This window comes from Streptopelia decaocto (genome assembly GCF_964273445.1).
Source record: "Streptopelia decaocto genome assembly, chromosome: 11".
Taxonomy (NCBI): domain Eukaryota; kingdom Metazoa; phylum Chordata; class Aves; order Columbiformes; family Columbidae; genus Streptopelia; species Streptopelia decaocto.
In genome coordinates this window covers 12,881,256-12,903,239 of record NC_138666.1, presented here as the reverse complement: position 1 = coordinate 12,903,239, position 21,984 = coordinate 12,881,256, and the positions used below count along the sequence as shown (strand labels likewise).

Below are 21,984 nucleotides of genomic sequence, written 5' to 3'. Positions count from 1 at the left end.
GGCCCCCTCCGGGCGCGGGCGGGGGGCGGGAGCGGCGGGGGGAGGAGGAGGAGGGGGAGGAGGAGGAGACTCCTCCGGCAGCACCCCGGCCCGCGCGGGCTGCCCGCGCCGCCGCCGCGCCGAACCGGTGAGGGAGCGGGCCGGGCCGGGTCGGCGGGCGGGACGCGGCGCCGGCCCAACGGAAAACTTGCGGAAAACTTTGGCCGGGGGTGGGGGCGGCCGCGCCGGGACGGGCCGAGCTGGGCGGTACGGGGCCAAGCCGGAGGGTACCGGGCCGAGACGCGCCGCGCCGAGCCGGGCGGTACCGGCCGTACCGGACCGTGCGGGACGGGGAGGGGCGGGGCGGACGCGGAGGAATGCGGCGGCTCCCGCGGGCCGGGGCGCGTCACCGCCGGCGGCGGAGTGGCAGCGCGCACGGCCAATGGGGAAGCGCGGGGGGCGGGCGGTGCCGCCCCCGCCTACAGGCGCACGACGGCCGGCGGGGGCGGGAGGGCGGCGCGCGCCCCGTGGCGTTCGTGGGGTGCCACGATTCACGCGCGCTTCCGCGGGCTGTCCGTGGGTGCCGGTGCTCCCCGTGTGTGTTCCGGGGTTGCCCGTGATCCATGTATGCCCCCCGTGGGCGCTCCATGGCTGCCGGTGCTCCACGCGTGCTCCCCGTGGGCGCTGCAGGGGTGCCAGTGCTCCCGTGGTCGATGCAGGGGTGCCACAGCTCCCATGGGCATTGCACAGGTGCCTCTGCTCCCGCACGCATTGCATGGGTGCCCGTGCTCCGTCTGTGCTCCCGTGGGCATTGCATGGATGCCAGTGCTCCCGTGGGCATTGCAGAGCAGCTGGGGCTCTGCCGGTGCTGGATCCTGCTGGGACTGCGGGTTCCTCCCCGCAACAGCGGGCCACGCAGGCAGCAAGACAGCACAGGCCAAGGCTAACCTCAGAGTTTTACCAAAACGTCACTGTTTCAGCAAATATCATCAGAGAAATTAATTTATTCCCCCATGCTAAGCACATAATTGCCATCAGCTAATGCTCCTGCTGCTCTGGCACCGGCTCTCACAACCTGACTAGATTTGGTGGCAGGTCCGGGCTGCACTGTCCCGAAAACCTGCTGGGAGGCTGCGGGCTGGTCGCGGCCGAACTCTGTACTTATCCCATTAGGGCGCGCAGCAGCCTTCCATTAAGGTTTCCTGGGGCGGTTTACCCGCCTGGCCCAGCTGGAATGTGAGGTCTGTGCTGGGACGTACACGATCGGCACCGGCCCTTTGTTGCGGCGTCACCAGAGAGCGCGTCCAGCCGCTTTGGCGCTCATCCTGCTGCTGCTACCGGTTTCGTCTTCTGGAGCTGTTCCTGTCTCGCTGGCTCTGGATCCAGGATTTAACCCCCGCTGGAGCTGTTGGGGTGCAGCTGGGTCCCCCCATCACAGCGTGGGGGACGGTCTTGGAGGCCCACAGCTGATGTCATCTGGATGACCTCACATGGGTGACATCATCCAGATTACGTGGAGACACTGTTGCCTCCAGTGGGCTGGCAGAGGTGCCCCGGGCCAGGCTGGTGCTGGCCGCAGTGCCAAACTGGGACAAGGTGCCAGTGGCTGGGCACTGCAGACCTTGCTGGGGTCATGCCCTGGGAACACTGCTGGCCCCATCACCAGGGACCTCCCCAGGGTCCTTGTTGGGGACATCATGGGGATCTTTGTGGGGGACCTGGCTGGGGCCGTCACTTGGCTCTTTGCTGTGGTCATCACCAGGGACCTCACTGGGGTCATTAGGGTTCCAGCTGGGAATATCACCTGAGTCCTCACTGGGGACCAGACCAAAGTCCATGCCAGGGACCTCATCACTCTGTGTGCCACCCCAAAAACCAGAGGCCATGCTCCCCCTTCTCTCCAGGCCCCTGCAGCCACCTCCTGCAGCCTCCCGGGGCCCCCTGACCTGTCATCTCTCCCGCAGGTCCTTGGGTGCAAGCGCTGCCCCGATGGTGATGGCCATGCCCTAGGGGACACCCGCCATGAGCCAAAGCGGGGCCTCACGCCTGGCTGGCTCCCCGCCGCTGCCGGGGGGCTCACTGCTGGCCCTGCTGGCCCCTGAGCCCTCCCCATCCCCGCCTAGCGGGACACCCTCACCAGGCCCCCCCCCGGCATTGCTGGAAGGGGACTGGGAAGGGCGGGAGGAGCTGCGGCTGCGGGAACTGGAGGAGGCGCGAGCGCGAGCGGCCCAGATGGAGAAGACGATGCGATGGTGGTCGGACTGCACGGCCAACTGGCGGGAGAAATGGAGCAAAGTGCGGGCTGAACGCAACCGGGCCCGCGAGGAGGTGCGGCAGCTGCGGCATCGCCTGGAAGCCCTCACCAAGGAGCTGGCCGGGCTGCGCCGCGACCGTGACCGGCCAGAGGAGCGCCCGCCACCCGCCCACCCACTGTCACGGCTGCACGGCCAGCCCGGTGCCGATGGGGCCGAGGGAGAGGCTGACCCAGAGCAGGAGCCTGTGCGGGATGTAGGGGCTGAGACGCCCCAAAAAGCCAAGGTGAGGGTGGGGGGCTGTCTGGGGCGGGCAGGGCTGGCATGGTGCCATGGGGGGCTCCTCACCCCCATGCTCCCCCAAACCACCACTGCCTGCGCGTTCCTGTGGGGTCACTCCCTGCCCCCCAAAGGCGGGAGTGGGGGGCAGACCCCTCTTGGAGCAGTGTTGTGAGGTCAGAGCCCCACAAAGCAACCTTGGGGGTCAGAGCCCTCTCAGCAGCTTGGGGCGGTCCAGGAGATCTCTTGGCACTGGTCCCCTTCTTGGGGCCTTCCTTTTGGAGGCATTAGGCACAAGTTGATGTGCCAATACAGGGGACAGTGGTTTGAGCAGCGACAGTGGCATCTCCCAGCGACAGCTCTAATGCCAGCATGTCCACACAAGCATCTGGCAGAGGTCTGTGCTGAAGGGTGGAGGAGGAGGAGGAAGAAGGGGACATCAGAGCCACCCCAGGGATGGTCCCAGCTCTTCCAGCTGTCCACTCTCTGTTGCCATCAGCTCTGTCACGAGGCAGAAGTCACCACTTGGGGTGCCATGCCATGCCAGCTCAGTCCACCTGATGGCACGGCTGCCGGGCGGCAAATCTGAGAGTAGCGTGAACACCCCCTGTGGGCTTCTGGTTAATCCCTGGGATGTCCCATCCCCAGAAAATCCCTGCACCCCGTGTACAGTGCACTCCCAGAGCCTGGCAGAAGATTGCCTACATGGCGGTTGCAGCGGGGTCGGTGTGATAAATTGGTATTTCTCATCCTAAATTTCCAGTGAGGTGGGGAACCTGCAGCAGAGTGTGGTGGTGTGTGGGAGCCCCCCAGGAGGGCCAGTCCCTCTCCATTAACCCCAGGGGGGACTGCAGGGAGGGATGCTCTTGGTTATGGGGTGAAGCTTGGGTGCTGTAGGGGGTGGGAAGCCAGGGCTGCCCCCTCACCCATGGGTGACTCCCTGCCCTGGGCCACCCATGGTGCTGCAGGAGCTGGAGCTGATGGAAAACATCTTGACGAGCAAGCAGGACGAGAGCTGGGAGCAGCGGGGCCCCCGGGCCTCCTTCGCCCGCCAGGAACGGAGCCGTCTGCTCTGGGAAGACGTCAGCGTCATTGAGGAGGATGCCACCAAAGTCACCGCCCTGAAGCTGCGGCTGGATGAGTCCCAAAAAGTGCTGCTCAAGGAGCGGGAGTGAGTGCTCGGGGCGTCATCCTTGGGGGGTGCCAGCCCTGTCCCCACTGGGATGGGATGTCCCACGGGGTTCTGCCGGCTGTCACCAGTGTTGGCTCTCCCCAGGGACAAGCTGGCGCTCAGTAAGAACATTGAGAAGCTGGAGGGTGAGCTCAGCCAGTGGAAGATCAAGTATGAGGAGCTCAACAAGAACAAGCAGGAGGTGATGAAGCAGGTGAGCGAGGTGCCTGAGGACCAAGGGTGCCTACGGGGTGGCCTGTCTTCTGGTGGGTGGCATGTCCTGGTGGGTGACATGGTGACCCACATACATCCCCCCAACTCCAGAGTGCTCCTTGGGGTCTTAATTAGTGCCTTTGACCCAGTAGATCCGTCTGCAGAGAGGTTGGGTGGATGGGTGCGGGCAGGGCTCAGGTGGAGTGAGGTGTGTGCTCACTGCCCACCTTGGGTGCTGTGTTTTCCCCACAGCTCAACATCCTGAAGGAGATCCACCAGGATGAGCTGGGCCGCATCTCCGAGGACCTGGAGGATGAGCTGGGTGCTCGCTCCAGCATGGACAAGAAGCTGGCCGAGCTGCGCGTGGAGGTGAGGCTCAACCCCAGCACGGGGGGCAAAGGGAGCAGTGAGGGGGGTCCCCACTGCCTCCCCAGCTACTCTGTGTCCCTGTCCCAGATGGAGCGGCTGCAGGCGGAGAACGCAGCTGAGTGGGGACGGCGGGAGCGGCTGGAGACAGAGAAGCTCAACCTGGAGCGGGAGAATAAGAAGCTGCGGGCGCAGATCGAGGACCTGGAGGAGGTGCTGGCTCGCAAGCGGCGCCAGACGGCCAGTGCCCTGGACACCGACCTCAAAACCATCCAGGCCGAGCTCTTTGAGAAAAACAAGGTGCCATGCGGGTGGTCCCATCCCTTGCCACCCCCTCCCTGGGTGACTCTGTCATTTCAGCAGTGGCTCAGCGTCCCCCAGGACCTCCTCAAGCCCAAACTGTGTCACCATGCTTCATCTAGGAGATGGTGGTGACCTTATCTTTGCTTCATCAGCTCCTCCATCATGTGGTGGGGTGGTGGGAGAGGTCCTTGGGGAGGGCAAAGGGGGCACCTGGCTGTCGGGGTGGCTCTCACCCACTTAGCCCCGGACCCCATGCCCACCGCAGGAGCTGGCTGACCTGAAGCACATCCACGCCAAGCTGAAGAAGCAATATCAGGAGAAGATGGCTGAGCTGGCCCATGCCAACCGCCGCGTGGAGCAGCACGAGGGCGAGGTGAAGAAGCTCCGCCTGAGAGTGGAGGAGCTGAAGAAGGAGCTGGCCCAAGCTGAAGATGAGGTGAGGAAGCTCATGCTGGTGGAGGGGGTTGGAGTGAGCAGCACTGCTGCCTCCACAGCTGCTGACAGCCCCATCCCATCCCATCCCATCCCATCCCACAGCTGGATGAGGCCCACAACCAGACGCGGAAGCTGCAGCGGTCTCTGGATGAGCAGACGGAGCTGAGCGAGAGCTTCCAAGTGCAGCTGGAGCATCTGCAGTCCCGGTGAGTGGGGAACCGGGGAGGAACACAGTGGGGACCAGCGAGGACCCAAGGGTGGGATGACATTCTCCTTGCCACCATCCCTCAACCAGCATCTCCCTGGTTGAACCCTGGGCTAAACGTGGCCAAAGTTCCTCCAACACCCTTGGAGCATGTCCAGCCATCTTTGGAGCAGCCTTCACTCCACTGCAAGCTGGAGAGCATTCATCTCCTAGTTAAACCAGCACAAGGCTGCCCACAGACCAATACAGCCCAGTTTCACACTGCTTAGGGTTTCACACGCTGGTACCCAGGACCAGGGCAGGCTCTGAGCATCTCACACCAGTTTGGGGAGTTGGGCGGTTGGTTTTATTGCCCTTAAAAACTTTCCTTGGCCTTGCTTCGCCTCTCCGGCAGTAAAGAGCTGAAATGGCCATGAGAGATCGATGCCGTGTCTCCGGGAGGCGCTGGGGGGATTGTGTTTATAATCTTCCTTTATTTTATTGGGACATCTTCATTAAATCATGGAGGAATAATGGAGGCTCTGTCTTTCCCCTCCTCTGGCCTCCCCATGTGCTTGTCCTTAAATAATTCATGCTTTCCGGTAAAACACAGCAAACTGGTCAGATCTGAGCGGGTCCTGGGCCTTTTGATTTCAAATTTGCTTCATAAATTTTCCTTGATGAATTTTAATGTCAAGGCAAGTGAGGAGCTGAAACGACCACAGGCTCCCACAAATGGGGACTCTTGGGTTTTTTCGCGGGGAGCCCCATTTTATGGGGACGATTCCTTCCTTCTGTGCGCTCTCGGCTGGGTCCAAGATGCTCAGTGTGGCCGTGTCCAGCCCCAGAGGGTTTTAGCTGGTGCCCCAGTTATACCAAGCATCATCCAGAGCTCCCTGGCCCCACGCTGGAGGGTTAACCCTGGGTGGGAGGGTTTGAGGGCTGCACCCAAAGCTTGGTGGGAGTTGCAGAAATGGGATCCAAGCGGGGTGAAGTCATGCTGTAGGGGTGCAGGGGGACGGGCTTGGTTTCAGCATCCCCCCAGGGCTGTGTTCTGCCGCCCCGCACCCCAACAGCTCTCTCTTGGCAGGCTGCGGCGGCAGCAGAGCACCCCACTTTTCGGCAAGATGCGCAGTGCCCGCTTTGGACCTGATGACGCTGGGGACGGCACCAGCGACCCTGACGAGGACGAGGACCTGCAGATCCAGGTGCCCTAGAGCCCAGGGCCAGGTGCCACCACCGCAGGGACGTCCTCTGCCCACAAGTGCCTGTCACCATGGGGCCTGGCCATGTGGTGACCCTCAGATAGATGGGGAAACTGAGGCATGGAACGTTCGGGAGGAATTTGCCCAGAGTTGCTCCAAGCCCGTTGCCTCTCGGACAGTATCAGATGCCCCTCGGCCACTGGCATCTCCTGGGACACAGATGTGGCCACCAAAGCCAGCATCGCTGAGCAGCCCAGGAGGAGGAAGCACAGGGCAGAGAGGGGCACCGAGCCCTGCAGCCACCCATGGCCTCCTGCCCACATTTTTATATATATTATATATATGTATGTATTTGTATATGATTTTTTTATTATAAATACAGAGCCCAGAGGGGCCCAGGCTCTGGTGGTGGCTTCATTGCTGGTCTGTTCCCACGTCGGAGTGAGGATGGAGGGGATGGACTGGGACAGCATCCAGGAGACACGGTGTTTGTGAGCCGCACGTGGGACTGGTTGTGTGGCTGCTGGCATCACCCCACTGCCGTCACTGCCCCCATGCCTGGGGACGAGCCTGGCTTGTGGGTAAAGCCTGTCCCCAGGCCCGCCCAGCGAGAAGCAGGGGTTGTGGGGCGGCTGCTGATGCTTGTGGCCATAGATGTGCCTGTGCCTGCAGGGTGGTGGCCAGGCAGATGGGTGCTCACCCATGGGTGCAGAGGTGCACCTGTGGATGCTGACCCCCCCAGCTGACTCCCCTGCAGCCCACCCCCCACAGAGCAGCACCTCGCGGGGCTTTGGAGGAGTTCAGACACAACTTTATTAAAAATTAATATTTCGGTGAGCTAATCCCCCAGCTCTGCCTTTTAATTGATTGGCTAAAAGCAAAGCTCTTTGCTGCTGCTCACTTTTTTTTTCTTTAATGCCCTTTTATTTCCAGCGATTATTCTTTTTTTTATGGCCCAACAAATGAGGGTGGAGGTGCCCACAGGCAGTTTTGGTGGGGGCCCTGAAAAGGAGAGGTTTGGTGAGGCACAGAACGGGGGATGAGGATGAGGAGATATCTGCTTGAGCCTATGGACAGCCCAGGACTGCAGCTTGGTGAGCTGCTGCCGCCTGTCAGTCTCTACGGGTCGTTCACTCTGAAGCCTACTGATGTGCAGCCAGGAAGCCTCTTCCAGGGCAGCTGGTTGTGGCTGTGACTGGGCTGGGCTGGGCCAGGCCGGGCCCGGAGGGACGGAGAAGGCAGCTCATGGGGGTGGCGGGGATAACCGGCACGGGGGGCGGGGCCTGGAGGGGCGTGGTCTGGGCGGGGCAGGGGCGGGCGGGGCCGTGCGGCTCCAGGACTCGCTGCGACACGGAGCCGGACGCCGGGGCCGCCCGAGCCGGCGCCTGTAGCGGGGGGGCAGGGTAAGGCCGGGAGGACCGGCGGCGGGGAAGCGGGCGGGGGTGACACAGGGCAGAGCTCGGCCAAGATTCGAGGTGATAGATGTCGGGGGGGCCCGGCCGGGGGGTGGCAGCTCCGGGAGGGACGATGGCGGTGGGAGCAGCAGAGACTTGGGGGTGATGGGGGCGGTCAGGGGTGGCCGGGTTTGGGGGTGTCCGAGGTGGCAGATGGGGGGGTGGGTTGGGATGGGGGTAGGAGGTGCCCCCCCCCAGCTTTTCTGAATTCCCTCGAGGTGCTCATTTGTGTGGAGAGGGGGTGGTGGGATGGGGTGTTGGAGAGGGGGCAATGGGATGGGGATGATGGCGGGGGGGGTGTACCCCTCAGAGGCAAGGGGGCAGTGGAGGGTCCCTGGGGTGCTGTCCCAGCTCCCATCACCCCTTCCCTGGTCCCAATGGGCCATGGGCCACGGGCCACCCCAGCACGGACCACGGTGCTGCAGGACTGGGGCACAGGGTCCCAGGCAGCAAGGCCAGCCTAGCTCTTGGGGACACAAACCATCCCGGTGGCACCTGGACAGGCTATGGCAGTGGTGGTGGCAATGGCAGGAGGGGGATGCTGGGGTGTAGTTGCTGCAGGGTGGGCCCTCTGGGAGGGGTGGATGGGGCTAGATCCCTCTGGATGCTGGGGCTTTGGGGACCAGGGCGTCACCAGCACAGAGCAGTCTGGCTCCTGAGCATCTCTGGGGATGGCCTTATCCGGTTTCCTAGGTTAAGGTTACTGCCTTCTATAGGGGATTTTTCCAGCTGGAAAAGGATACTGGTCCCAATCAGGTCCCGCTGCCCAGGGCTGGTGGGGACCTGCAGCCACAGGCAGTGGCACCAGGCAGGGACCAGGCTGAGTGAGGACGAGCCTGAGATGGGTCTGGAGGGAGCCTGGGTTATACCAGGGGTGCGAGGTTGGGAACTGGAGTCTCTTTTGTACTTGGTGCTGGGGCCGTAACACCCCACGGCAGAACTGGCCTGGCTGGGCAGGTCGTTAACACTGAACCCTACTGATGCCCAGCAGCTGGGGCCACGTTGCTGCCCAAGCGAGCAGCTTGGGAGGAAGGAGGGGCAGTGTGAGAGGTGAGGAGGACCCATGGGCGAGGTCCAGCATAGGTGTCCCCTGGGACACATGTTGGGGCTGCTGTAGGGGAACCATTCATGCGTGCCGGCTGCCACTGCCATGCTGGCAGGGGTTAACACTGGACTGTTCCACTCGGATGGTTCAGGCAGCAAAGGGAGGAGGAAGGGGAGGAGGAGGAGGAGGAAGATGTCACCCATCGATCTGTCATTTCTCTTTTCCAGCCAGGATGGGGGGGGACACCACTAGCTCCAGGCTGGGCTGACAGTGAGGTAGGGGGGGTACAGAGGAAGAGGATGGAGGGGGGGGGGCAAAGGTGAAGGCAGCCCCCCCCTCCCAAAATATCCCCCACCTCATTGGGCCATCACCATGGCGACGAATTTTAACGACATCATCAAGCAAGGCTACGTGAGGATGAAGAGCAAGAAGCTGGGGGTGAGTGGGGGTCTCAGGGAATGGGTAGCGGGGGGAGGGCAGCCATGGATTTGGGGTGCCATTTACCACAAGAAGTGATGTGGCTGGGTCCTCTAGCCATGTCCTCTGGCTATATTGCCTCTCACTGCAACCTGCACCCATTTTTGGGTTGAATAAGCGGCATTTTGGGGGCTCTGGCCATGCAGGGGGCTGCAGACCACTTGTTGGTACCCGTATCATCCAGGAGCCCCAGAGGGCCCGATCCTGCACTGCCTGGATCTTGCACCGGGTGGGGCCCCCACCCCATCCACGGGTCACTGCGGGTGTTTGGGGGGTGTCCCTGAGCCCCGCCCTGCCCCCCCATGCCTCAGTTTCCCTCCGCACGCAGTTTTGGCACCAGGGATGCCCCACACCGCTGGGGGGGCTGCTGGGTGCAAACTGGGGAGTGCTGAGTGCAGGACCCATAGGTGTGGGGTCGGGGCGGCTGGTTGCTCGCTCAGTCTCTCGGAGCAGGCAGCAGCGAGCATGCTGGGTAATTTCACGCTAATTAAGGAGAACAAAGAGGGAGCGAGCTTGAGGTGCGGGGACATGCTTGGGGACGATTGCCCTGCCACCCCTGGGGGCTGAGGCTGTGGGAGGGGGGACAGAGAGGGACCAGGATGGCGCCCCCTTGGGACCCTTGCCCATGTTTGTTAATTAAGCTTTGTAATCAGCTCTGGTGGGGGCAGGGGGGATGATGGCAGCTCTAGGATATCACTGTCCCCTCCTGTCCCTGGGCCAGGAGGATGAGCAGGACCGGGCAGGGATTCTGGGGAATAGGATGGGGACGGGGTGGGGGTGGGGACCCTCCTGCCCCGCAGGGCGGCAGCTGCCGGCGCTCTCTGTCCGGCAGATCTACCGGCGGTGCTGGCTGGTCTTCCGCAAATCCTCCAGCAAAGGGCCCCAGCGCCTGGAGAAGTACCCGGATGAGAAGGCGGCGTGTCTGCGCGGGTGCCCCAAGGTGAGGGGTGCTGGGGTGCTGCCCTGTGCCCCAGAGGGTCCCTCCTCGCCTCAGCTTGCTGGGCTGTCGCCATGGGAACTCCAGTGGGGGATGCAGCTGGGTCTGGGTGCCACAGGGGCTGGGGTCTGGGTATAGCGATGGGCAGATTTGGATGCAGCCCAGGAGACTGGGTTTGGGTGCCACAGGGGCTGGGGTCTGGGTGCAGCGGCAGCTGAGTTCTGGGTGCCAGAGGGGCCGGGATGTAGGTGTAGGTCAGATTTGGGTGCAGACCAGGGGATGGGGTCTGAGTGCAGCAGCTGCGGTTTGGGTGCTGCAGGGGCCATGGTCTGGGTGCGGTGGTGATTGGGGTCCAGGTGCCACTGGGCTCTGGGTGCAGCAGGAGCTGTTGTCTGGGTGTCACTGGGCTCTGGATGCAGTGAAGCTGGGTTTGGGTGCAGCCTTCAGTGACACCCCCACCTCCTCTGCAGGTCACTGAGATCAGCAATGTCAAGTGCATCACCCGACTGCCCAAGGAGACCAAGAGACAGGCTGTGGCCATCGTTTTCACTGATGATTCTGCCCGGACCTTCACCTGCGACTCAGGTATGGGGCAGCAGCCAGGGGAGCCAGACTGGGGGTGCCAGGTGGGGCACCCTGGTTTGGCTGGGGTCACCCAAGGGCTGCCGTGGTGCCTTGCAGAGCTGGAGGCGGAGGAGTGGTACAAGACGCTGTCGGTGGAGTGCCTGGGCGCCCGCCTGAACGACATCAGCCTGGGGGAGCCCGACCTGCTGGCGCCCGGCGTGCAGAGCGAGCAGACAGGTGAGCATGTGGCATCAGGGCGCTCGCTTGGGGCTCAGCCTCACTACACCCCCCCTGCAGTATTTTATTTTCTTTTTATTTTTTTTTTCCCCTCTCCAGACCGGTTTAACGTGTTCCTCCTCCCCTGCCCCAACCTGGACGTTTACGGCGAGTGCAAGCTGCAGATCACCCATGAAAACATCTACCTCTGGGACACGCACAACCCCCGGGTGAAGCTGCTCTCCTGGCCCCTCTGCTCCCTGCGCCGCTACGGCCGCGATGCCACCCGCTTCACCTTCGAGGCTGGACGGTGAGATGTCACCCTTGCTGGGACGGGGACCACCACTGTGTGCCTCCATCCTCCTGGGCACAGCAGGAGGTGGCACTGCTGCCATCACCCCAGGGCAAGCCTGATGGCAGGGTGGTGGCCATGGCCCGGGCAGGGACCTGGGGAGGTTTGGGGCTGGAGCTCATGGGGGCTCAGCACCATGGAGGGGACATGGGGATAGTACTTAAACATGGGAAGCTAGTCCAGCTGCCACCTGGGGGGGATATTTTTTATCATCCCTTGGCTTAGAGACCGCAGTAACACCTTGTGCGCTGTCCCCGCAGGATGTGTGACGCGGGGGAAGGTCTCTACACCTTCCAGACACAGGAGGGCGAGCAGATCTACCAGCGCGTGCACAGTGCCACGTTGGCCATCGCCGAGCAGCACAAGAGGGTCCTGCTGGAGATGGAGAAGAACGTTAGGGTGAGCTCCAGCCCACCCTGGGGACATGGCTGGGAGGGGGCTCAGGGCACCCTGTGTCACTCTCACCCCCCTTTCATCCTCCACAGCTGCTGAACAAGGGCACCGAGCACTTCTCCTACCCCTGCACCCCCACCACCATGCTGCCCCGCAGCGCCTACTGGCATCACATCACCGGCTCCCAGAACATGGCCGAGTCCTCCAGCTATGCTGGTGAGTGTCCCCGTCCCCCACCGAGGAGCCACTGCTCCTCTGGCCCATGGGCTGTCCCCGCAAGCGAGCCCACCCTCTGCTTTGTCCCCAGGGGAGGCATACGCAGGCGCCCAGGCCAGCTCGGACACTGACCTCCTCAACAGATTCATCTTGCTGAAGCCAAAGTCCTCCAAAAGCGACAAGCCTGAAAGCAGGGAGCCCGCATCGTCCCCGTGAGCCGGCGGGGAGGGGACGGCGGTGGGGGTCCCCTTTTTCTTCCCTGAGGGGTGGTAAGGACACAGGCAGCCAGCCCTCTGAGCACGCAGTGAGACTGAGCCGGGGCATCCTCCATGCCAGGACCGCGGGGGAGCCGGTGCTGGCTTGCACCCTGGTCTGACGTTAGCGGAGGTGATGGCTGGCTCAGCCTCGACTGACTTGAAATATATACCGAATATCCGTATTATAAGAGATTTTTTCCTTCTCACACAAATGCAAACTTTGTGGCTGCCGAAGAGCCCTCGGGCAAAGTTGCTCAAAGGCTTTTGACTCTTGGGAATCTAACTGGGAGGTGAAGAAAAGAGAGGGGTCAAGACATTTGGTGTGTTTTCCACGGAGCGGGGGAAGGCTGGAGAATCACCCCGCCGTGGGGATGGAGCAGCGCTGGAGGATGTGGCTGTGCCAGGCTGAAGGTGTGGGGCACCAGCATCTCACCTCCCTGTGAAGAATGGAGTGCTCCTGGGGATGCCCCACCACCCCTGAGCTGATTTTTGCACTTCTCGAAGCTATTTAAACACTCGCTGTAGAATTGAGACGACTCAGGAGAAACTGGTTTTCCTTCCAGGGAGGCCAGCTGGGATGAGCAACCGGGCACAGCCCAGCGCCCCAGCTTTCCCGTGCTGCCCCCCACCCCAGCACCCCTCGCTCCTCCACCTGCAGCCGCTCCCCCTGGCCATGCCCCTGGTTTATCTGCTGGTGGGCAAACCAGGGACTGGTTTTGGCCAGTAGCATCTGTCCCTTGAGGGGCAGCTTTGCAGATATAAAAAGTCCCTGGTCACAGAAGCCCGTGCCCATGGGGGAAGAGCCGTGTTTCTCTGTGCACCCCCATTCCCATCATCCTCGCTCCCTCCTCACCTGCCGGGTGGAAGCTCTCGCCCAGGGGGGAGCTGGGCTTCATGTGCTGAACTCAAAAGCAATTGATTTTTTCTAGTTCTCCTATTTATTGACCTCCTTTAGAAGGGCTATCTTTTTATTGCCGTGCAAACTTTGGTGTTTCTTTGGAGTCTTCTTTCAGGCTGGGTTGGGTGGTCAGTGGTTTTATTTCCACCCTTAAAGCTCCAGGTCTGTGCTTTGGGGACGGGGAGTGTCGTGATGTGGGAACCTGTGGTGTGTAAATACTGTGTCTTGGGTTTGTGTAGCTTGTGGCTGAGGCTGGGGAGCTCCTGGGGGGCAGCAGGAGGGGGAAGAGCTGCTCTCTGCAGCATGGCCAGGTGTGGCGGGGCTCATCAGAACGCCAGCAGCACGTCCTTCCCCGGGTGAGAGGTGTCACCTGCTCTCTTTTCCTGGCGACACACCTCATCTGGAAAAGATTTAACAACCAAAAATGTTTGGGTTTTCTTTTTTATTTTTCTTTTTTTTTTTTTTTCCTGTTTTTAAAGGACTTGCTCAATGAATAAACAACCCTTATCCACCCTTCCTGTTTGTCTGTTCCATCCATATGAGTGGGAGTAGCGCCTGCCAGAGAGAAAAATGCTGATAGGGAGATTTCCTACTGCTCCTGGCAGTGTGCTGGGCTCCCAGCTTTGTTCTGCCTCCAGCCACTGACAGGACATTGCCAGTGAAGCCCTGAAGCCGCTGGGGAAGCGAGAAGGGTGGAGCGAGTTGCCATCCTCTATCAAACAACCCTGAGTGAAAGAGGATGCCAGCACCCACTGCCACCCCTCACCCCCAGCCGCCTGCTGCTCTGGGATGTGCCAGGGCAGTGGTGGCTCCCAGTCCCTGGGTAAAGGAGTTTGAAGCCACTCCATGTCCCAGCTCTTGCAGAACTGTGCCAGTTCCACATCATGGCTGCCAGGAAAAGCACCGGCCTCAAGGCCACGCAGCCACACCAGCGGGCAGCGCTCCTTCCAAGGATGGGGGACAGGCCTTGGGGAGCCATGCCAAAGCAGCGTCCTAAAGGACACCAAAGCAGCAGCCTGGCTGCAGCAGCTCTTCCCAGGAGCTGAAGGCAGCTGCTCTCTCCAGCTCAGCCTGAGCACGCATCCCCACTCCCCAAGCAGTTCCCACACCCCACATCCATGCTGGGATGAGCACCGTGGCACACACACCTTCCCCTCCCTCCCGGCCACCACGGTGGGGAACAGGAAGATCTCCTCAGGAATGTGTCACCAAGAAGCTCGTCTCAAGTCCTGCTTAGCACTGAGAGTGGGGAGAAGGGGTGACCCTTCAGCTGCTGTTACAGCAATGAGTTTGGGACCTGCACTAAGCTCCAGCCCAGCACCGAACCCAGACAGGGCTCTGCGGGCACTGGCAGACATCAGCCAGGGTTATTAATGACAGATTCGCTGCCAGCCCAGCTCCTAACATAAAGATTATATAGTGCACAGTTAGAGTCTGCCCCAGCTTAAAGAATCTTTAAATACGGCGATGCCTGCCTGGCCCATCTGGGCCCCCTGCAGCACTGCCTTCTGCAGCATCGCGCTTACCAGCCTGGCCTCAAACATCTGCTTTAAATGCAGTGCTGGGTGGGTAAGTGACAGGTCACCTGCTGGAGGGGGGTTCTGGTCTCCTTAGGAGATAACGTCAAGAGCAGCAATCAGCAGTAGAGAGCAATGCTCCCTCCGAAGCAGATCTCATTAATGTCTATTGGAGAGAAGTAAATGATGCGACATCTCCTCCTGCAGCCCCAGACGAGCTTTCAGGGATGAAAGAACACAGGGGGTAAGGCTTTATTCAGCACAGTAAGGAACAGACATGCAAATAAGGTAGGATTGTGTAACTGAGGTACGTGCTCCCCAATCCCAAGCACCAGAATCCAAAACTCTGGCCTAAAACTCTGGGATCGCTAAGAGATAAAGCCTGTCTCAGTGAAGATGCTCAGTGATTTCCCTCCTGCTTTACCCCACACATCACAATGGCTTTCCCTGGGAAGGGGGGCCAGGGAAGAGGTGTCACTGAGCAACAGTGCTGGAACCTTCTGCATCACTCACACCTGAGCACTCTCTTGCAAGGGGCCACCTCAGTTTATAGTGAGGACATCGCTCTGAATCTCGTGGCTCAGCTGGGTCTGGAGGTCACTCAGTTTCTTCTTCAGGCCAGAGAGTGCGGAGAGAACAATGGTTTCTGGGCGCAGAGATCCACAGGACTCCACATTGTAATAAAACCTGAGGTTACAGGTCAGAGAGATAAATCACAATCTGCCCTGCAAGCACGTGCAAAGCCAGAGAGCACCCGCAGAGCGGTTCCAGCCCATTCTGACCCACCACAGGGAGATATGCAGGGAATTCCAACCAGCATCATCCTGTTCCCAGCTGGGCAGCAGTCAGCGCTGCCCCTCTACAGCCATCACTCGTGACTCCACAGGCTGCAGGAGCACTTCTGAGATTTTCTCTGCTCGGCACTGTGACCTGTGAGCCAGCACAGAGCCCCACAACACAGAGTACAACTGGCTGCAGGCACTTCTGCAGTTAAATAACCTGGGAGAGGGGGCACTACCAGCAATGAGAGCACAAGACCCACACGAGTGAATAAATATCCTCAGCCATTTCCCCCTGCAGGTCTCTCACTTCAGCGAGTGCTGCACTGCCCTACTTGAGAACATGAACTCAGGAGAGTGATCCATTATCTCCCAGAGGGGAAAACCTGCCAAGCCTGGGCATATCACCAGTTAACTGCAACCTCTGCCCTGCTTTTCAGGGAATGCCAGCTCGCCGGGCTGGCAAACTTCAGCGCAGAGTAGATATTCCTGTATTAATGAAAGCCAAAGAGATGCACCCAGTTGGTTCCCACATTTCCCAGCTGTGGCAGCGCATTCAGCTTCTTACCTCTCTGGCTTCCCGTTGGGGTCATAGGGAGCCTGAGCATCTTCCTCGTCAATCTCCGAGTACTCACTCTTGGGCCTGCAATCAAAGAGCAGGGAAGGTGAGCATGGAGCCCAGGCTCTAGCCTGGTCCCACTGTTGGGACCATCCATGTAAGAAAACCCAAAGCCTCGAGCTGTCTGAGAAGCCAGCACAGAAAATCCCTCACCCACCAAGGTCTCCTGCCAGCCTTCCTTGCCCCAGAGACATCACGAAAGGCTGATCCCAGCATCCTATCATCAGCTGCCTTAAATAAAACTGCACTTCCCAAACAAACCCTCCATCTCTAACAAATCACTGAGAGAGATAAAGCGCTAATGGAGCTGGAACTTCATGTTACTTGCAGAACCACCCATGACTGTAAACAGGGCAGAGCTTTCTACCACCAAGACAGCTGCCTTGAGAGTCCAGCTGCGTGCCAGCGCTCTGCCAGCAGCCTCAAAACGCAATTAGCATGAAAAACCAAACCAAAAATAATAGCTAGCCTTAGATGACAGAGGCCTTTGTCTCTGTATTGTCTTCATGAGGAATCAGATGAACTTGGAAAGACAGACATATAATCAGGGAACAGGCAGCTCCAACAGCAACATTTCTTTCAGATTTCTCTAATTTTTACATATATTTTGTCAAGAACTTCTCAAAAACTGCCTCCAGTTACCCAGCTTGTTGTGTAACATAACCAGGTTCCTGAAGACGTAGCCAACTCTGCCACTGAACAAAGAATTCACGTTAGCAGCTGCCTTGGGCCCCCCAGCCAGGGCAGCACCTCATGGCTGAGGCTCACGTGCTCAGTCGCCACACAGCTGGGGCTGTTCTCCACAACATCGACATCCTCAAAAGCCCAAACTCTCCTAAATTCACACTTTGGCACTCCCCATCCAAAAAGAAGGCATACCTCAGCCTGCCTGGCCTCTGTCTGTCCAACGCAAAGCAGCATTCCAAGTCTGTCACTTCATCAGTGTCAAAGATTTACTATCCAGCGTTACAGAAATTAAACCAGAGAATTTTTACAGCACCAAAAAGAAGCCTAAAATGACTTCACATCCCAATTTGAAATTCCACAGCACAGAGACATTCTTGCTTCTCAAGCATCCACTCAGACAATCAACTAAACTCTGGGGCAATCTACCTGCCACAAATCATTTGGGAACTTCAGAACTATCCAGTTCCACCCCTGAAACTGCTGGTGACAAAGGAGAGGCTGGCCCATCAACTCTTGTGACCTGCTCCTGACCACAAAACTGCTGAGCAGCATCCTCCTCAGCTCTGCACCACCTCACCACAACCAGCGTCTCACAGTCTTTCTCTCCTGACAGACTGGTCTGTAGCTGGCAGTTTCCAAAGTCCAGCTTCAGTCCACACGAATAGATCACCAACACTGAGCAAAAAGCCCATTTCCAGATTTCCAGCACTCCCAGCCAGCCTGGTTCCTACTGCAGACCCCAGAGCAATGCCCTGACCAAGCGCTGCAGGAGCCGAACGCCTGACACGTCCCGTTCTCACCCAGACTGACTGAACCGGACCCACAAACGCGCCCTACAGAGCCCATCAAAGCCAAGTGGGGTTTGCTCCTTCCATCCACAAAGCAGGGCTGGGATGGCTGCAGGCAGATCCCAGCCCATTTCACACATGTTATGGATCCACCTGCCGCTCCACCCTTGGCGACAAAAGGCTTCTCAAGTCTCCTGAGTGCAAACCTGGCTGCACAGGATGTCTGTGACAGCTCCCGAGTGGAAGCACCTCAGCAGTATGGCTGAGGTGTGAAATCAAGGCTAATGGCACCTCTGGGAAGCTCATTTCCTGAGAGCTAACTTGGCAAGGGAGAGCGTAAGGCCACACTCTGTGATGGGTCTGAGCGCCCAGGCTCAGAGTGGACAGTGTGGAGATACAATAGTCCACAACCTGGCTGCTGGTGCTCACAGCCATTTGCAGAGTCAAATTTCGCAGCACAGGGCCTGGCAGTGACAGGAGGAAAACCCGCTGAGCCCCTTCTGCTGCTCAGCCTTCCCTCCAGCTGCAGCTCAGCTCAGGCTTTTGTTCCCGCTTGCTCAGCCCTGGCTTATGTGGTCCCTGCACCAAATCCCACTCCTGTACCCAGGTCTTCGCAACCTTGAGCGCAGCTCTGGCTGCTGCCCCGCTGTGATGGCAGCAGATCCACTGCTCTCAGTCCCTGCTCTCAGCCTGCCTTGGCTAAAGCACCCGGTTCCTTGCCTTGCCGCTGGCTCCAGCGTGCTCGATGACGGGATATCTGCTAGGTGGTCACTGGGAAGCAGAGCCAGGAGCAGCTCGGGTATCTCCTCAGAGAAAAGTGCTGCTAGGTGAAGTCCTCACCCTGGCCAAAGCAGAGCAGCAGTTTTCCAAAAGCAAAGTCCTGTCACTTTTAGATTAAATGGCGCAGAATGATATGCCAGAGTAGAGGAAAGGGCCAGAGAGGAAAACCCTCACACTCCAGCAGTAAGGAAACATATGGCTGAAATCAGAACCATGCACTGGGCATCCTCAAACAAACAGAGCTGCAATATCAGCCTTGCAGCCTAACCTTCTGCTCCTTGCTCTCATAGAAACCTCCTCCCCTTTGCATGGATCTAATCCTTCCTCACACCTTACCCTGACCTACATGAGCAGGGAAGAAAAAACAGGAACAAATCATGGGAAAGAAAATGAAAGCGAGATAAAAGAGCAGTAATTGTATGTGAGAAGAGGACAAGAGGTGGCCACAAACTAGTCCACCTTGCATACAGCTGCAACCAAGCAACTGCCCCAGTGCCCCAACACAGGAGCAGAGTCTGTGCCAGCGGAAGCAACAGGCATGCTCACCATCACTTACCATCCCAAATTATTCCCAGGGCTGAAGTGTAAGTGCCTGCTGGAAAATCTTTTCCAGTCCCTCCAGACAGACATTAGGACTTACCACTCCTCTGGTTTGGGATACACCGTGTGCCTCAGCGCGTTGTCCGGGTCATACTCGAAGGCTACGCCTGCTGTGGGGTTCCACTTGGCATGCTCCTTGCCAAAGCCCTTCTTGGCATAAGCTCGGAGTCTCAGCTCCTGGCCCTTCCGCAGCTTCACGATGAGGATGTCTGCGGAAACGCACACACCCGTTTGAGAAGGCAGCAGAGGAGAAATGAGCGTGCAGGTCACACTAGGCAAAGGTAGGAATTTTTAGTGCCCAGGAAGATGTCACCAGATGCTATGGCTCACTTGGATTCATAGAGGGGCTCATTTCTGTCCCCAGAGTAGCTGGGAAACATCTTGCTAAGGTAAAAGGAGTTGCACACATTCCCAGAGGCACAGCTCAGGCCCCCAGGCAACAGCGGACAGGACAGCACTTTGCATCTTTGCTGTCTCTAAGCTCTCACAAGGAGAGAAAAGCACTCTCTGGCACAGGACTTTAGTTCTGGGGATAACCTTTAAGTGGCATTAAGACAAAATGCTAAGCCCATGCACACAGTGATGCCAGCGTCTCTCAACTGCCGGCTTTACAGCTGCCTTACAGTTACACATCTAGGAAAGGAAGAATGAGTTCCAAGAGCCTCAAAAAAAATTCATTTCCTCTTCCAGCTCGTATTGCCAGTGAAATGCCACTCACCATCCTGCTCCACGTAGTCATTGGGGTCGTTGTCTCTGCTCCGAGATGTTACCTGTAGAAGAACAACAAAAGCAAATGAATTAACAGCAAGATCAACTTTTTTCCCCACATCAAGTAGCAGTTCCCTACAAATACTAAAGGCTGCAGAGAGTCACTCTAGCATGACTTACAGGAACAAATCCAGCCCACCCTGTTCAGTAGAGATCGGGACAATTCAGGCAGCCACAGTGAGGCAGGTGACACCCTACTCCACCAGCCCCCTCGCCCCAATCACCGCTCTCCCCAACAGGACAGAGAAGGCCCCAGCCCAGTGCCGCTGCACGGTTCTGCAATGCAGCCCAGTCGCTCCCACAAGTGCTGGCAGACGACACGCAGCACTCACAGCACCCCAGCCGAAAGAAGCAAGAAACAGTGGGCTACAGCCAAGCTCTCCCCAGGCTGACACTGTCACCAGCCACCAGGTTGTGGTGACATCTGGATGCAGCCTCAATAGCATTTTAAAATGTTCTCCTTTAAGTCTTTTTGCATCTGTTCTGCTTTGGCTCCACCAACCCTCCCCAGGGCGACTGCGGAGGAGCTGTTTGTCAGCAGTGCCCGGGCCCGGGCCCCTCACACCTTGCTGCGCTGAGAGCCAACAACCAGAACATCAGAGGCCTCTGGGTTGCTGCCGAGCCTTCGAAGAGGCTGACCCTGCCTGAGCCCCGGCAGCAAGTGGGCAGGAGACGGCAGCGACACAGCAGCAGGACACAAGTGCACACACTCCAAGTGTTTGAGGTGAGATGGAGAGACTGAATTAAAGCCTTGCAAAAGCTCGAGATGAGGGATGCCGGCTGAGGCTATAACAAGGCCATGCTACTTTGACACACCATCAGAAAGCAAACAAAGGACAACATGGCGAAGAAGAGGAGGGCACTGGCACACACTGTTTCTGCAGATATTCCTGCTTTACTCTCCCACTATGTTTTAAGTCAGGCTTCAGGCAAAGTGAAATGTGCTCAAGAGCCTTGTTTTGTCCACAACCCATATGTTCACCACCCCCACCTCAACAGGAACATAGAGAAGGGACTCGCTGACAAGTGGAGGGATCACACTGACCGGTATGACCCGTGGGTTGTTGGAGATGAGATCGCGGGATGTGACGTGACGAGTCTGGTCTTCATTGCACCGGACGTCCAGGGTGAACTCCACAGAGCACTCCGGACAGAACTCATCACACGTGCAGTCCTGGGACAGACACAGGTCAAGACCTTTACACCACACCTCTCCCAGCAAGAAATTAACGGTGCTTCCCATCAGATCTGGCACCCACCACCACCAAAACAAGCACCTAAGACGTTTTACTTGACTCACTCTGGAATATTGCATCTTATCCACAATGTCATCGCTGGTGAGCGGGATGAGACCTGTGGGAAGAAGAAAATTGAGGGAATGTCTGAGTGAGACCACGGGAGCACCAATGCTCCCACTGAGATGGGCAGGACACCATCTCTGGACTGACTTCACACATGACCTCTGCCCTGCCGCACATCCTCATCTTCCTCCCCACGTCTGGCACTCACCCAGCCTGTGCGCAATGAATTCATCGTGGAGCACGGAGGAGTTGGCGTCTATCTGGACCCAGTCAATGGCTAAGGAGAGAAAAAGTCACAAGCTCAGAAATATTTCCGTGGGTAAAAGCTGAACAGTCCGTGAGGGCATAGAAAAAGTTATGGAGACTAGGGTGAAGCTGAGACAGCATCTGGTGATACATAATCCTGGCTAAACACAGGTAAGGTGCGCCAAAGGCAGCTTGGAGATGGAGGGGGAAATGGAAGGGAAGAGAGTAACAGGCAGAACTCAAGGGCCGGTGGCCGCAGGTCGGGACAAGGCCGTACCTATGATGGGCACTTCTGCGATGAACACTCTGCGAATGGAATTTGCCACCCTGAGGGAAAGAAACACCCGTGTTCATGCACGAGGGACCGCGGAGCTGCGTGAGGCACCGGCCGGCCCGCAGGGGCCAGCAGCCGGGGCCGAGGCCCGGGCTCTGCCCGCCGGCCCTGCCCGCGGATCCCCGCGGCCTGTCCCGCCTCCCCCGGCGCTGCCTCCGCCCGGGCCCGCCCGCCCCGCGCTCACGCCAGGTCCGTGTTCTCGATGATGAACTTGACGTTCTCGTCCGTCAGCTCGGTGATGCGCACCGTGGGCTGGTTGGCGTACGGCATGGCCGCCCCGCTCCGGCCCCGCGACCGGCTCCCGTCCGCCCTCGCCCCCTTGCGGCCGCCGCGCCCCGGAGGACCCGCGCGGTCCGTCCCCGCCCCGCT

General features: G+C 59.1%; 3 protein-coding genes across 5 annotated transcripts in view; 2 read left to right on the top strand and 1 right to left on the bottom strand.

Moving 5' to 3' along the window:
• The first annotated feature begins 38 nt into the window (after positions 1–38).
• Positions 39–6,775, top strand: CCDC102A (coiled-coil domain containing 102A). 3 transcript variants are annotated; one of them, XM_082062330.1, is made up of 9 exons: positions 39–127; positions 1,944–2,517; positions 3,518–3,681; positions 3,787–3,895; positions 4,147–4,263; positions 4,351–4,560; positions 4,829–4,999; positions 5,101–5,204; positions 6,273–6,775. In XM_082062330.1, the coding sequence occupies exons 2-9, from the start codon at positions 2,002–2,004 to the stop codon at positions 6,397–6,399; spliced, it is 1,518 nt and encodes a 505-aa protein (XP_081918456.1). In that variant the 5' UTR covers positions 39–127; positions 1,944–2,001; the 3' UTR covers positions 6,400–6,775. The 3 variants fall into 3 exon arrangements, with proteins under 3 accessions (XP_081918456.1, XP_081918455.1, XP_081918454.1); XM_082062329.1 differs by having other exon boundaries at positions 3,515–3,681; XM_082062328.1 differs by having other exon boundaries at positions 3,479–3,681.
• Positions 6,776–9,113: 2,338 nt separating this feature from the next.
• On the top strand, positions 9,114–13,710 carry DOK4 (docking protein 4). Its single transcript, XM_082062451.1, has 8 exons — positions 9,114–9,324; positions 10,196–10,303; positions 10,771–10,885; positions 10,982–11,101; positions 11,201–11,390; positions 11,693–11,831; positions 11,918–12,041; positions 12,133–13,710. Exons 1-8 carry the CDS (start codon positions 9,259–9,261, stop codon positions 12,255–12,257), a joined length of 987 nt encoding a protein of 328 aa, XP_081918577.1. The 5' UTR covers positions 9,114–9,258; the 3' UTR covers positions 12,258–13,710.
• Positions 13,711–14,912: 1,202 nt separating this feature from the next.
• The window catches only part of POLR2C (RNA polymerase II subunit C), a 210,199-nt gene continuing 203,127 nt past the window's right edge, over positions 14,913–21,984 (bottom strand). The window contains exons 2-10 of the mRNA XM_082062452.1: positions 21,800–21,908; positions 21,559–21,608; positions 21,244–21,312; positions 21,035–21,087; positions 20,780–20,908; positions 19,685–19,736; positions 19,007–19,175; positions 16,061–16,135; positions 14,913–15,400 (exon numbers count right to left, since the gene is read on the bottom strand). Of these exons, the coding sequence (XP_081918578.1) occupies positions 15,256–15,400; positions 16,061–16,135; positions 19,007–19,175; positions 19,685–19,736; positions 20,780–20,908; positions 21,035–21,087; positions 21,244–21,312; positions 21,559–21,608; positions 21,800–21,885 (828 nt within the window). The 5' untranslated portion in view covers positions 21,886–21,908 and the 3' untranslated portion in view covers positions 14,913–15,255. The remainder of the gene's footprint in view (positions 15,401–16,060; positions 16,136–19,006; positions 19,176–19,684; positions 19,737–20,779; positions 20,909–21,034; positions 21,088–21,243; positions 21,313–21,558; positions 21,609–21,799; positions 21,909–21,984) is intronic.

Bases quoted from the DNA above. Each gene is read 5' to 3' on its own strand.
- CCDC102A (XM_082062328.1), top strand. From the start codon at position 2,002: ATGAGCCAAAGCGGGGCCTCACGCCTGGCTGGCTCCCCGCCGCTGCCG. The intron at 3,682-3,786 runs GTGAGTGCTCGG...GGCTCTCCCCAG, and splicing joins GTGCTGCTCAAGGAGCGGGA to GGACAAGCTGGCGCTCAGTA. The intron at 5,000-5,100 runs GTGAGGAAGCTC...CCCATCCCACAG, and splicing joins TGGCCCAAGCTGAAGATGAG to CTGGATGAGGCCCACAACCA.
- DOK4 (XM_082062451.1), top strand. From the start codon at position 9,259: ATGGCGACGAATTTTAACGACATCATCAAGCAAGGCTACGTGAGGATG. The intron at 9,325-10,195 runs GTGAGTGGGGGT...TCTGTCCGGCAG, and splicing joins TGAAGAGCAAGAAGCTGGGG to ATCTACCGGCGGTGCTGGCT. The intron at 10,304-10,770 runs GTGAGGGGTGCT...CCTCCTCTGCAG, and splicing joins GTCTGCGCGGGTGCCCCAAG to GTCACTGAGATCAGCAATGT.